Source organism: Malaya genurostris, chromosome 3, assembly GCF_030247185.1.
Source record: "Malaya genurostris strain Urasoe2022 chromosome 3, Malgen_1.1, whole genome shotgun sequence".
In the NCBI taxonomy this organism is placed as follows: Eukaryota; Metazoa; Arthropoda; class Insecta; order Diptera; family Culicidae; genus Malaya; species Malaya genurostris.
This window is the reverse complement of record NC_080572.1, coordinates 169,999,452-170,015,344: the sequence shown is the minus strand read 5'-3', so window position 1 is coordinate 170,015,344 and position 15,893 is coordinate 169,999,452. Positions and strand designations below refer to the sequence as shown.

General features: G+C 38.0%; 1 protein-coding gene across 1 annotated transcript; it reads left to right on the top strand.

Annotated features, from left to right (window-relative positions):
* Positions 1–7,787: 7,787 nt before the first annotated feature.
* LOC131435189 (POU domain protein CF1A) lies at positions 7,788–15,482 on the top strand. Its single transcript, XM_058602827.1, is given in 1 exon segment — positions 7,788–15,482. A coding segment is annotated over 1 exon segment (1,599 nt). The 5' UTR covers positions 7,788–9,207; the 3' UTR covers positions 10,807–15,482.
* Positions 15,483–15,893: the final 411 nt, after the last annotated feature.

Genomic DNA, 15,893 nt, shown 5'->3' with positions numbered 1-15,893 from the left:
TTTGTTATAATAAATTATAAAAGAAAAAATATGATCTTTTGAAAATGTTAAACCCTACGGGCTCCCTTGAGTAATAAATTGTTTCCATTGATTTTATAGACAAAAACTTTGAACGCATTTTTCTCGAAAGCAGGTTTTGAAAGTTCGTGTCCATCGTCATTCAAAAACAACTGAACCAATTTTTTTTCAAATTTTGCACACACTTTCTACATATAAAAAACCAGACCCCAACGTTTTCCTTTTCTACGGTTTTACAGCTACAAAATGGCGATTTTTTTGTGAAAAATCGTAGTTTTCACTTTGAACAACCACCAAAAATAAAAAAAAATTAAAAAAAAAAAATAAACAGAAATGTTGGGGTCTAGAAAAACTTCTACTCTATCTATGCTGCTTTGATTTGTTGACTTCTTATCAGTCTGCGCTGAGATACAGTGGACACCGCAAATCATGACTTTTAAGAAGCGTTCTCAAAAATACCTCTTTACCGACTTATTTCTCAATATTTTTCCACGAAAAAATTACAAAATGTTGTTCGAATGATGCTTTTTATCATGCAAAAAAATTGAATTTATTTTGTTGCACGATAACTCTGAAAAAAATTCTCAGAAATGATGATATTTTTCATCATTTAGATCAATGTGGCTCCCTTGTATGGACTCGTGAGGAAAAGAAAGTCTTCTGAATTTCTTACTCCAAGTCATATTAGTTGATAGCCATACAAACTTACTTCGGCGGCTTCCGATTTCAGGTTCCGTAAGTAGCTGTCGAAACCTTCAAAAGGAAACTCACATCGATTTCTTAATATTTTGGAACAAATAAGCGCAAGGAGATCGTACTAGTTCGAGGATGCCAAATCGGGTGAATTAGGTGGATGGTAAGTAATTAGAGCTCTAAATCATAGATAGTAGCGTTGCTCTAGTGCTGCCGTGGTAGTGATTTTCGGTATTCAATCGCTCCAATAATGCACACTAATACTATGGCTTAATTTTCATTTGTCAAGGTAGTTCATGGAAAGTTTGCCATGACAATCCAAGAAAATTGACGTCCAACCTGTGCGATTGAGATCCAGGTTTCGTCAACAATTACCATTCTACACCAAAAGTCTAACCGAATCTGCATCAGCATAGCCAAACATGCTTCCGAAGTGCGCTCGCGTTCGTCTTTTTAATCCAGAGTATGCATCTGCGGCATCCAGTGAAAATATTTCTTTTTCATCTGCAGAATCTTACTTAAACTATGTTAAGTGCGCTCAGTATTAATCCTTGTCGCATCTGTTAGACTGTGCACCTTTCCTTTCCAGTCATCCAGCACCATTTCATGAAATGTTGACACTGTCCCTTGTAAGCGCATTGGAGCCCGTACCACTGCGGGCTCGATCACCACAAAACTCTAGAAACCACAATTTTACGGTGCAATCTAAAGGAACATTAGACTCATAATCTCGTGTAAAAACTTTTGTTTGAATTTCTTCACATCCCAAACAAGGCCAAAATCTTTTATTATTTTTATAATATGTATAAAAAATAAATGAATATATAGTATGTTTTTTACAATCTATAAAGTTGTCCGATTTCGGGAAGGGCCAGGGCCCCTTGGACCCCCCCCCCTCTGGGTACGTGCCTGCTTATATGGTTCATGATGCAAAAATAGGGACGATAGCATCAAGATTGGTATGAACATTATTCTGATTTTTTGATCTGGTTAGTTGATAACCAAACTCATTTACGGATTGATTAGTATCATCAGCTTTAAAATGGTCAAATGAGGTTAGATTTTCTTAAAGGGTACTGCAAAAAATGCCTGTTTATGTATAAATGACTAGTTGGCACTACTAAAACGTTTACTGATGTATCTACTGAAAATAAATGAATCAAATGAGTATTTCTACAATCAACGGTTCCTACATTTTAAACAGTTTTCTTTACACGATACTTAGTCCGCAAGTTTCAGACTCAAATATTAAGGTGATCCATGTCATTTCGTCGCTGAGGTTAGCTTACTGATACTGAACTACGCCGTGGTCGCAAGTTCGTCGAGACAAGAAGCAATGTGTAAAGCCACGCAACTATTATAGAATGTGATGATTTTTCAATTAGAAATTCAAATTTTCAGCCAACTCAATACCTTTGTGCCGACTGGCAACGACTGAGTGCATTTACTACTTGCCCTTGAACGATGGTTATTTGGAACAAGGTGTTATAGAATTTTTCTGATAATTACGATCATTTCTTTTATGAGCGTTTCTCTTAATAAAATGTAATATTTTTATGGTGCTCATTTTTAAACTATTGATTAAATGGTCTGTTAAGAATCATCTGAACTTATGTATAAAGTTTATTACAAATTTGGTGAGTATTATCACAGGAAATTGTTTGGGAATGTGCAAGATGTTGGCAACGATCGAGCTTCCTAGAGCCCAACTTCCTAGTACTTTTAGTAATGGACCTTTTTCTCTTCTAGATGTGATTCTTGCATCCGGTAATCGATAAAAAAGCTCACTGACCAGAATTGCGTTTTGATTAACATAACACAATTTTGTTTTGAAGAGTTTCTCTCGTAGAGTTGTTCATTCGGTAGAGTAGAATATATTTACAATTTGTATTTAGTCCAACTAACCAAAAGTTCGTAAAAAAAGATTTTGTTCAAGCAGCATACAACGCGGTTTGAACAGTCCGTTTTTTCCGGAATTACTCATACTTGAATGTTCAGCCGACGTAACAGAACAAATACTTCCTTTTAAGCAGCGAGAATGTTTTTTCAGAACTTTTTCTGTACATACAAGTTGCCAAAAAGTGCCACGCGTACTTTAGAGCTCTATTAAACTGGTTATTTTTCAGGTACTGTGGAACTTTTAGGTTGCTTGGAGAATTTGATATTGATTTTACCAATTGGAACATTCTTCACTGAATATGAAATATAAAATGGCAGTCTCAATCAATTATGGTAATACTAATCTTGAACATTGATCTAATTGCCACTTATTATGTGCGCAGTGTAATCAAAATCATTCGATAACAAAATACAAAGAAAATTTCTTATGTCGTGTTCGCTCGATGCCAAACCTAACTCAGTTTCAAACCATTTGTTTGAAGCTAGTTTCGAACCTAGTTTTAACGTTGTTGAACTGAAAATCGAGTCAGTTTCGAACCGGGTTTTTATATCAGGTTTGCTCAAACCCCCGTTGCTAAGTGCGAAACCAACACAGTTTCGTGAAAAGTGTTTGTTTGATGAAACTACCCTGGGTCAGTTTCAGTTTTCTCATGCGAAAACGACATTAGTTTGATCTTAGCGCTTCTACAGTACAAAATTGTCTGATTTGCTAATGCCACGCACACAATGACCAATATTATTCATCAAACTCCATTACATACAATCCATCAACTGGTGCACGATATCAGAACTTTACCCCTGCCTACAGCGGTATTTAAGCACGAGATTTGAAATAACACATGGATATTTCATGGATGGATCAAGTAAGCATGTGAAATCTCCATACAAAACAACTCGTAACGCGCCTAACGATTTTTTCAACGATCTAGTATTCTTTTCTTCTACGGTCAAACACTTAGGTTGATGCCAGAGTGAGCGCGTAACGCAGAGCGAAGCGATTCATTGCGATGCACTGTTTTCGCCTTGCATTCACTCTGACAGGTTTTCTTTGATCAAATGTGAATTGCTCGCACTCGTGAACGCGATGCGATAATAGTGCAACGCATCAAAACGCTTCGCAAATCGCGTTCACTCTGACAGCAACCTTATGCAACTCGTTAAGCGTCATTCAAAATAGTTCTTTTCGATTCTTGAAAGACATCAAAGAGATTGTTTGTGCATTAACTAGTAAAATCTACTAAATCGCTCAGGCCATCCTAAAGAAAACGAAGTGGGTTCACTATTGTGAGTACTTCCAGCACCGGAAGCCGAGAACTGGTATAATCGAAGTCGGTTCGTACGGCCACCAACTAACATGACGTACATACTCTACTAGTTTTTAAACTAATTGAAGATTGTATACAATTTTGATATCGTACTTTAAACGACGGTGTAACTTATTGTTGAATCCGAAAAATATGCTGTAATTTTTGGTAGGAGCATAAGATCTTTAATTTGAACCTCAGATTGGAAATATCGGTTCTGTCATCTCTGAGAAAAGTGAATATGATCCATTTTGGAGTATATGACTGTTATCTCCCAACGTTGTTCGAAAATCTGGAACCAGAATAACCCGAATCGATTTGTGGTGTACTTTTTAGGAACCGGAAGTAGGATCCGGATGAAATTTAGTAATTCCGTAGGGGATCACGAGACCTTTCATTTGAATTTAAGTTTGTGGAAATCGGTCAAATCATCGCTGAGAAAACCTAGTGAGATTATTTGACAAATACACATGCATACATACACACGTACATTGCTCAGCTCGACGAACTGAGTCGATTGGTATGAGACACTTGGCACTCCGGGCCAAATTTTACTAGTCAGGTTTTCAAATGATTGCATAACCTTTCTATATGAGAATGGCATAAAGTATTTCTACAATCATTTTCCATTCAAAATCATTTTATGTAAAAATCGATTGAGAAGCTTGAGAACTTTGAGGACTAGTTGGTTCGTATACTAAAGTGATTCGGTGAAAATGTACGAATTCAAAATATTTATAGTACCATGATTTTCAGAATTAGAAGCGCTTGCTCCGAAAAGGTTTCCGGTTACGAAATCATGGATCTTTGACTAACACGGTTAAGCCTCATTAATATAAATATTCAAAGTAAAACTTGTATACGGAATCGAATATATCGTTATTTTATTTTGGTTCGTAATGGATTTTTTATTCTGAAAATAGAACGTATTTAAAAAAATTGACAGTGATAGCAGTTTAAATGAACTGATTTCAAGTAAAGAAATTGTATCATTACTCATTGCTTGATATGCAACACTGTGGAGTTATAACGAAGCTTAGTACTGGCAATTACTAGCACTATAACATAGCGTTAGCAATAGAGTCCGTGTGTTGCATGTCCCTTATGATTCTACTTACAATCTTAAGAACACAGCTATTGTTAAAAAAAAAAACACAAAAGAAATTTTCTACGCTATCGTTAGATAAATCTTCGTGAAAAAACATTATTTTATTTAAATAAACGAACTAAATGAACTAATATATCTCTGTAGAGTTAGTTCACTTTTAACAATAACGGAGAAAGCTGCCTTTGGATTTTGGTACAATAGATGTTTTCCTAAGATTGTAAATTAAATCTTAATGATCAGGACCAACTGATATTGCAAATAATATTTTGAAGCAACGGGTTTGTAAATTACTCAGGGCCGACGGCGGCCACGATCTTAGGAAGAAAAGGATTGTTAGTACGACGCAAGTTGCTACTAGAAACCGAAGAGTCCACATGCACCACAGAAATGGGTAGTTTGTTAGTTAGGTAGTCATATAAACACGTTATCGTGTATGTTTCCTGCTCTGGGTGATCGACTACCGAGACTGTTATGCAATATCATCATGTTATGTTTGAATATTTGAATATATCTCACAGAAAAATCACATAACTATTCATTTCCCAAAATTCGTAAAACTAGGAACAGCTCACGGTCGTTTAACGCGACACCAAATCTATCTATCTAAATGGATATCTATGTATGTATCATTGATAGATTTCTATATTGGATTCTAACCAGAGGAACAGCTATATTAGGATAAATATCTTGGAGTTTTCTCGTTATTAACATCAAAACAAACGTATTTTCGCGGAAGCTGATTCTTAACAGATAGATGAAAAATAACATGAAACTTTCCTGAAAACAGATAAAACGAATTCTTTTAAAAAACTCAGAAAATTGCAGTTGGGATTTTTTGTGTTATAGATCTACAGCGGAATAACAGAATCAAGTAACTGGAACTAACAAAATGGAAATTCCAGCAATTGTTGCCTTCCACGACATGGAACACATGGATCTCTGTAATAATGCGGGTAAATGCATTTATTATCATTAGCTTCTACAATCATGTTTAAAGAATTTGGTACTACAAAAATTATGCTTGTATATTGTTTTTGCCTTTCTAGGTTCTTCACTGAGATAGAATAATTTGTTTATAAATGAATTGCAACCAAAAAATTAAATATTATGAAGACCTAGTGGAAAGATCAAGTGTTCTATTGACATCCTTTCATAATATAACCTTTAAAATTGTAATTTTCTTAAAGTAAAAAAATATATCTACGCGTTAAGATTGTTTTGTTTTATTCTGAAACAATCATATCATATCTGATATCTTTTAAATAGAATAGCGAAGGGTGTACCACGGTTTAAAAAGTGCATTATTTAGAAGTTATGAACAAACATGTTATGTATTTGTAACAATACAATTGTAATATGTTTTTTTCTTGGTTTAACAATATCAAACATTGCTACATTTTACTAAACAGCCAAAACAAATCATCTTGATAGTTCATTCTATTGTGTGAATCTACGTAGTTTTTAGTTTTGATTGTCTCACGTATTAATTGGCACACTTTCGAAATTTTATCGATTTGGAATTAGAAAATCTGAAAGTTCCCGTTGGTAAGCACACTCATTCCCGCACTCCCAGTTCTCCTGCATTTGATTAGATTAGATATAATATATTTGAACGTTCGAAATGTTATTTGACCTGACAAACAAGGTAAATTTGAACGGCACACAAAATCAAGAACGGTTTGTACGTATCACTTTCGTTTGAATTTCTGATTCAGCAGCGAACACAAATTGAGACTTATTTTCACCGGTGCACAGTCACACTATTCGGACGAAATTTCTCACCTGCAGGTAACTTCTGTGCTATCCGAATGATTTTCCTAAAATTTCACCCCACGACATCCTGCGGAGTCCTGAAAAATTTTTCGTTCACCATAAATCGATGCAATTGCCGGCGAAGCAAACCTTTTCGGCTGGAAGCAGTCGCATACTTTTCCATCCGCACTCGGGTCGTTCGTTCCGTTGAGACAGCACAGCACGGAGCAGGTTGAGCAAAATGAAACACTGCGGCCGCGAGAACCCCTTGAATCGCGCTGACGGACGTCGGATGGACGAGCGACTCTCTTGGGTTGGCTGTGTGCTACCATAGTAGGTGTAAAAACATTGTACGCATGTACTGTTTCTTTTGTTCCTCTTCTTCTCTGCATTTCACCACCCTCTTCGCACAGTACAGCGCAGAAAAACACCGAGAAGAAAAAGCATTGAGCAAACAGTCCGCATATCCACATCTATACCGTTTGTGCGGTCGAGAGAGGTAGAGTGTGTTGATTGGTGGTGAATATCGAGTGAGAAGGACAACACGACAAAAGAATAAAACAGAGCATAATGGTTTGAGTGTATTGAAATATGGATGACAGAACGGAGTGGTGAATTAGTATCTGAGGAGGAGAAGTTGCGTGACACGGTGGTGGGTAAGAAAGAGAGCGGAAGACAGACAGATGCCATCTATTTCTCGTTCACGTTTGTCAATGCTGCTTCGAAGAGTACGGATATAAAAAAGGCGGAGCCAAATTGCGGTTAAGAGGTGTTGATATAGATGTATACCAATGAAGAGAGGAAAATCAGCTAAGGTGAAATTAAGATAACTGTATGGTAAATTTGCGATCGCGCGCGTATTTGTGTGGTGAGTTAGGGTGTTCAATAATGTTATTATGTCAGTGCATGAAGCGGTTCGTTTCAGCAGACGTCGCCTTATCGTTGTGTGTGCGTCGTTTGCCATCATTGTGTTCGAGCGTGTGGAAAGAGCGACAGCAAAAATGATCGAGTGAGACACGGGCACCACATCGAGTGCGGTGAATAGTTGAATATATTGTTTAGTCAACTTCTATGATTCGGAGCGTTTGCACGTATATGTCTCGATTGTGCGTGTATATTTATTAATTTTTTTTTATTTTACACAACGATTCTTTCCACCTTGAGAGTTCGGAGAGCGTTTGCTTCGATTTGAATCCCGCGATGACAGTACGGCGAACGACGTAGCAGACGAGAAATCTGTTTTCGGCGACCGTAAAACAATTTAGAAGAATCGTTTGATGAATCGTGCGTTTATGGAAAGAATCCAGAAGTCGCTCGTGTATGCGAATTTGCTTCTCGCATAAGCAAAACAAACCAGTGGCCAGTGAAACTCAAGAAAGTCTGAATCAAAAGATTGGTGAATATTCGCATAAGTGATAACAGAAAGTAGCAACATTTTATGGAAAAAGTGTTCGAGAACCCGAAAATGTGCACTGTTGTGGGATCGATAGAAAACGCAAATGAAAGACGTGCATTCGATCTGTGACGGAGTTGATACAATCGTTGTACCCGAGTAACTGATCGCAAACACCAATGAACTGTTGTAGCAGCAAGTGAGGTTTCGGGAACTTCCGATATCACTAAAAAAGAAAACAAGAGTAGCAAGTGATACATGCAGAAGAGTGCACATGTGCATGAGTGTGTTTATGTTTTGGTCTTTTTTGTCGGTCGGCAAAATTCTTTGTGGGTCTTGGAGGAACAAATGAAGGAGCCCGAATAAATGCCACAATTAATTTGAATAATCTTGAATGAAGAAATACAAATTTACATAATTTGTATACACACGGGACGCAGTAGCAGCGGCAACCGAAACAAACAACAATAGCAAAAGTTTTCGTGGCAGCATCCGTACATAGTGAACAAGTAAAGTTTGAAGATAAATAAGAAAACGAAAATACAGTAAAAATTCCAGCGCCAGTAAAACAATCCAAAAGAATTAGAGAGAAGAATAGAGAAGATATTAGCGAAGAGCAAACAAACTGAGAGATGATTGATTGATTCTAGCTGTACTGGAGGATTGAATTATCGATATTCGGTAGGCATATGATAGGCTGGAGAGTGGCATACAGGGTGTTGAGTGGAAGTTAGCAGAGGCTGATAGAGAAAACAAGTCTCTGATTTGATTACTTTGACGTGATCAACATTTTTTTGTGAATCTTGTGAGATCGACAGTCGACAGTCTGCTAAGGCTGATCAGCCGAACGGAGTTTCGGAGTGAAACTTGAAAGCAAATTAGGACAAACAACGTCACCTGACAAGGAAGGAATACAATTTCATCGGTGCTAAGGTGTGTTATGCTAGTGAACCATTTTCTATAATACCGGAAAACTGAGCCCCAATTTGGAGCCCTACCCCGCCAGCGTGGAAGGGCTTAACAGCCCTAGAGCGGTGGGGATGGCCGCCACCACGTACATATCGCCCAGCGGTGAGCTGGATATGGCATTAGGCGGCGGATACCATACATCTTCACCGCGGAGTGCAGCTGATGCGAACGAAATGAAGTATATGCATCATCATCACCACCAGAGTCATCACCATGTGCCCTCTAGTCCTAGTCCGAACCCGGCTGGATTGGGTTCGGTGACGGGTGGTCTGGGTGGTGTTGGTGGTAACCCGTGGGCTGCCCTTCAACCTACAGATCCATGGGCTCTGCATTCACATCATCCTCACTCTCACCCGCATGCGACAGACGTGAAGCAGGAAATGCATTTATCGCAACAAGCCCGAGCACAACAAGGTATGGCTTCACCACATGCCTGGCATGCACCCGTGCATCCCGGAACGCATTACGCTACCGGAGGATCTCCACTACAGTACCACCATGCAATGAACGGTATGCTCCATCATCCTGCTCATCCTGCTCATCACCAAAGTGCACCGCCTCTACATCACTCGTTACGGGGTGAGTCGCCTCAGCTACATATACCACACCACCACCTGCAAGGCGATCGGGATGTGAGTGCCGGCGAAGAAGACACTCCAACATCCGACGATTTGGAAGCGTTCGCAAAGCAATTCAAACAAAGACGAATTAAGCTAGGATTTACACAGGCTGACGTAGGCCTAGCACTCGGCACTCTGTACGGCAACGTTTTCTCTCAAACAACGATATGTCGATTCGAGGCTCTACAGTTAAGTTTTAAGAATATGTGCAAGCTAAAGCCATTGCTGCAAAAATGGCTCGAGGAGGCTGATTCAACCACAGGCTCACCAACTAGCATTGACAAAATTGCCGCTCAGGGTCGAAAACGAAAAAAGCGAACCAGTATTGAGGTGTCGGTAAAGGGAGCCTTAGAACAACACTTCCACAAACAGCCGAAACCATCGGCACAGGAAATTACTTCGCTTGCCGATTCACTTCAACTAGAGAAGGAAGTAGTCCGAGTATGGTTCTGTAACCGACGGCAAAAAGAAAAACGGATGACACCACCAAACACGATGGGTGGTGACATGATGGATGGAATGCCGCCTGGTCACATGGGTCACGGAGGACACGGCTATCATCCACATCATGACATGCACGGTAGTCCGATGGGTACACACAGCCACAGCCACAGTCCGCCCATGCTCAGCCCTCAGAGTATGGGAGGTGGAGGGCACCATCAGTTAACGGCCCACTAGCAATCAGAGCACCAGGAGTCCAGCAATAATCCGGCGGTGTTTCAACCGATTCACCACCCTGGAATCCTGCAACCACATTCCGCCGCTATCTCCTCCTCCAACAACGGAAATAGCTATAGCATAGCATCGACCACCACAAATACCTCTTCACCACCGTCGTCGACGTCGTCATCTTCTAACGCGGCTGCAGCAGCAGCGGCCGCCTCGGGAGCATCACCTTCGTCATCGGCGGCGGCTGCTGCCGCGCAAATGTACATAGATCACAGGCATCACCAGCAGCAGCAGCAGATGCACGCTAGGCGAATATTTCAGGAATGGACTCTGCAGTTCGGACCAACCGGAACAGCAACTGGTGCACGATATCTAAACTGAATAAGTAAAATGACAAACGAAACGGTAGTCAACAGGGGCCATGTTGGCAATCCCGCGGGATCGACATCAATACCGCACCCGTAACACTTACACACGAAAACAACAAAGAAACCAGCTAGTAAAATATAAATAAATTTGATGCCCTCTAAATGAATAGTTTAACTCAAAGTTAAAACGCTGAACAAAAGTAAAAAAGCAAAAAGTGGTGACTTAAATACAATTGGTGAAATCCGATCAAAACTGTGTTTACCTGTACATAGAAGAATATGAGGAGTAATGCTAAAATAAGATTAATATAATCAGTATCGTGTAAGGAAAAAATAGTATGAAAAGTAGGATTTATATACGAGATAATACAAGTAAAACAAACAACACAAGAGCTAGATAGAAATGAATGATGCAAAATTGCAAGAACGCAAAACCAGAGAAGTTCTAGTGATATATAACGAGTAAATATATAGCATGAAACCACAAATGTGAAAAATATAATGGGAAACAGAAAATGTCACCATCGAAAATGAGTTCGACTGTAAGTATTCTATTTGAACTACTAAAACCGTGAATCGTTTACTGTGCGGCAAAATAGCGACGGTTTAATAATAGTTCTGGAATTCGGTGCGTATAAACGCCAAGATGTGGCCTCCTTAGAATCCGAAGACGGTGGTCCATTTCACAGTTGAACGCTGGTCGTTCTAAACGATTTCAGAAAATTGTGGCAAATTGCCGCGGTAAACCTTCGGGAATAACCCGGGTTAGAAATGTGCGGTCGTAAATTTTTGAAGTATCGCTCGTTCTACCTTTCCCGTTTCGTACCTTATCTTCTTTCTCATCATCTCGCCGCCGTATTGGTAGGTGCTTAAAGTTATTGTGCCTCGTGCGGGAAATTTCCTGTTCAGGAAATTCCGGTAGTATCCTTTTATGAGCCGAGACCCCGACGGCAGGCCGATTAGTGTTGATTGCTTTCGCTCGCGTTGCTTTCACACCTTCTGCTGCTAGAAGTCGGAACAGGAGTTTCCATCTGTTTGTCGGTGGATGGATCCTGCTTAGCTGGGTCAACAAGGGGCAGAAATATTGACAGTTTGTTTTTGCCTTTCTTTTTGAGACATTTCAAGGAAATCCCCTCGACGCCTGCCTAGATCGGCACCTTTTTTTTGCTGTACCCGGCTTGCCTAAGCCGGGAATTCCCTTCTCAAAGGCGATCGATTTGTCTATAAAAATTGAATGATATGAAATGGGGAATTAGTTTTCGATGGAGAGTTTTTCCTTAAGGGCGTGGGATGAAGACAAAGACAGGATGGAGATCGTATACCAGTGTCCACAGCAGTATACCGAATCGAAACGAAGGACATTGAATAAGTATGAAATAATTGTAATAAAGCATGCGAGACGAAGTATAAAACAAACATCGTTGTATAAAGCATTTGAAAATATGACAAAACTGCTGCAAAAAGTGTACGAAACAATTCAAGAACTTAGAATACCAATATTTGTATAAGGGAAACTGTGTATGTACTACAAAAACGGGGAAAATTCCACTAGAAACAATTGTTCAACCATCATTCCAAATACGATCCACATGATTATTTTTCTTCAAATTTACTGTTAAAATGTCCTTTATTATGATTCGCACAATACTTTTGATGAAGTGAAATGCTAACGTAATGTAAAATGTAAACAACCGTACTAACTGTAATGTCTTTAGCGGTCACTGATAACCCAAATTCGATTATTTCCTCTTCTTTGGGTTGTTCCACCATCCACCGTCGCTAATAAGTTCTTCCAACAAGCTATGGTTTTCAACATCCTAGTAGCTTGAGTTTTGTTTAACACTTCAATTGATCGTAGACGATCTTACTCTTTTTTCAACAACTTTTAAACTGTCCAAAATAATCACAAAGTAGGCTACAAGTGTTAAGGTCTATTTAGATTTACACTATCACAATGGCGGCTACGATCTACGATTTTAGTGTGGGTCAACTTAATGGTATGGAATAATTTCAATCAATATTAAAATTTTTACTTGATGTCGATCAGTCCTAAAAAGTCTTATCTAGTATTGTAAGAACTAGCGTAATAGTATTAATAGCCATCTCATTAGTAGAGTAAACACGTTTTTGGACGGATAGTCGGCATCCATTCAACGAACTGTGATTAAATTTGGAACGAAAGCGCCGATTTTCATTCAGAGCCAACACATTGAACAAAGATAGCAGATCTTACTCTACCTATTGGTTTATAGTATTTCATATACGATGAATGGGAGTGTCGTTACCCTAGTTATTTGATCCAACTTCGTATAATCTCTCATTATTTCTTTCAAATGTATTTTTTTTTAATTTGTACCATTTTAAAAAAGTCTTTACTGCACGTAATTCCAGTAAAATTTTATTGAACTTTAATCACTGGTTGTCCCATTTAGAATTTGACTAACAAAAAAATTTAGAACAATTGATTCTCAAGTGAAGTTATCAATGTTAAAAACTCATGAAATATGTTCATTGTTATTCAACATCATGTTTTCAGGAAAGGAGAGAATAGTGACAATTTGATACGTGAAAATGTGGCTACCCACTTTTATGTACTATGATAGAAACCTGATATAAAAGAAGCATTTAAAGTCTATATTTTGTATACCGAGGTTCTAACCTTACATTCATTCATTACCTCTCTGGTAGGATACATTTTTTTGCTTTCTGTGTGGGGTTAAATAATTTCGTTTTATTGAAACAGCTCAGTTTCTTGTACTGATATCTGCTCTATGTGGTTGACGATTGAACACTCAACGCACAAGTAGTAAATTTTACTTCTAAACTATTCCGGTTAGTTATAATATTAGTAATCGTATAAAATTAGCCGTCATTGTGATAAGTTTGAAACTAAATAAACCATTACGTGTATACCAAATTTTTGTGATCTTCATGTTCTATGGCCATTGCGAATAAAGTTATCATGGAGAAAGTTTTGAAATTATACCCATTTCTAATACTGGTATAAATTTATTTGGCTTTCTTCACAAAATTTTAGTGGATTTTTCAATTTTTTCTAATGAGGTGAATTATTGCTTTTTAGTAAAACCTTGATCACATTGAATAACAGAATTCAATTCCGGTTTTTTTTGAATTATGAAGCTCAGTTGACAGTTTATGCGCTATGAAATTTCGATCGAAAATCGAAAATCTGGGGATTTCATGTAAAATTCGGTATTATCCTTTTCACGAGTACATGAATACAAGTAAAATGCATTTTCAGCTTTTTAATACCGGAAATTATTATTCGGTAATGGTTAACTCTATTTCGTTTTTTCTTCTCCTTTGGTTCGTTTCTTCCGAAGAATATTTTTCACATGTGGATAGTTTTGGCTTCCAGTAGGCATCACATGACACCATTCATATGTACAATCAATCCCTAAACAGAAACAGTGGCTAAGTCATTCCCTTTGTTTATGTGGTACACGTAGGATCGAGGAATAAACTAAACGAATAGGTTTAAAAACATGATAACACACAGGGTAAAAAATATTGAAACTAAAATTCCATTTAGACTCGTTCCGATTTTTGTTCAGATAACCGTTTGTCTCAATTGGGCCAGTAAAGCCAAACACTATGTTCTCATTCGTCTAAGTTGATGCGATAGTTAAGAATTCGACATTTCATGTGCTTTTCGAAATCATTAGTTCATCTGTCTGTAAACATTCCGTTTGTTTTGCATTTGTTGCACGTTTGGTAGAAGCGAACATTCATCTTGCTCGCTTGGCAAAGCTGCTTCAGTGGCAGATTGTAGAATCTGTACTTGACTTAACTTTTTATGTGTTAGACGTTTCGAATTAAGAGATTGTAAAGGCGATATCTCATTTTTGTTATTTAATGTGTAGAAAGAAAGTGAACGAAAACGACAACAAAGTTTAGACAGAAAATGCTTATAATTCTACGGTTAGTTAATTGTGAAATCGTGAAACATGATTGAACTTAATAAAGGTTTAAGTGAAAACACAAAGTCATGCGCAAATGTAAGTAAGGTAAAAGTACATAACACTTCATTATCGAAAGAATCTGCATAAAGGAAAGTAATAAGTGTAGAGGTGAGCAGCAACCAATTCATGAAAAATATATGAAGAAAAAATACAAAGAAATTATAATAAACCATTTATGAGTTTGTCAACTGTAAATACCTGTAGAAAGACGTTTTCGTTTAGTACGTTTTCCGTTTTCGTTGCTAGCAAAGATTCAATGCCGTGTTCATTGGACTAAACAGTTTTTTTTTGTGTTTATGCGTAACTTAGTTTCGTTTAATCAAAATTGGCACTAACTAGAGTTGGAAAAAAAATCAAACACTTTATTAAAAGTAAAGTCATCGAAAAACGAATAGTTTATATAAAACGATCATAAGCATTCCATTTGAACGTTAAGGCTAAAACCATTCTGCAAAATTTGTCCAAAACAATGCTAACCAGAGACAGGACTCAATTCTTAATTTGATTAATCGTCTGGATTCTTGCAAAGATTACATTTACTGATTTATTGAAAACAAAAATTGTGACACGGAGACACACAGAGAAGAAAGATTAAGCTAAGTAATTAATTATTAGAGTTATTATTATTCTATTATAATTATTATACACAAAAAGGCAACAAGAAAAACCAATTTTATTAAAAATATTTATGATGAAAACATAAAAAGCGATCAGTTTTTCTTTGATTTCACTCATTTCGAAACAAAACCTCGTGGAAGAGAATGCCTTTAAAACGTTCCCATCTGTGCATTTTTTCGGCTGTCGGTATTGGTTCTAACGGCGGCGGTAATAGATTTTCCTCCCTTTTTTGTACTACATTTCTTTACACACAATTCGCGAAAACGGCCCCAAATGGCACTAACACAGCTAAACCAAGCAGTAATAGCTGAAGTCGCAGAGAACGGAAGAGAGCGTTTGTGTTGAGTAGCTACCTGTATCCTCACTCCCAGGCAACCCATCCAATCCCACCGTGGCGTCGTTATTTCACTGACGGGATGCTGTGTTTTGTATCCTGCCATTGTGTCCTGCATGGCTCTTCCGTGCCGTCGGTGGTATTGCAAGACTTCCGGTGGGATGA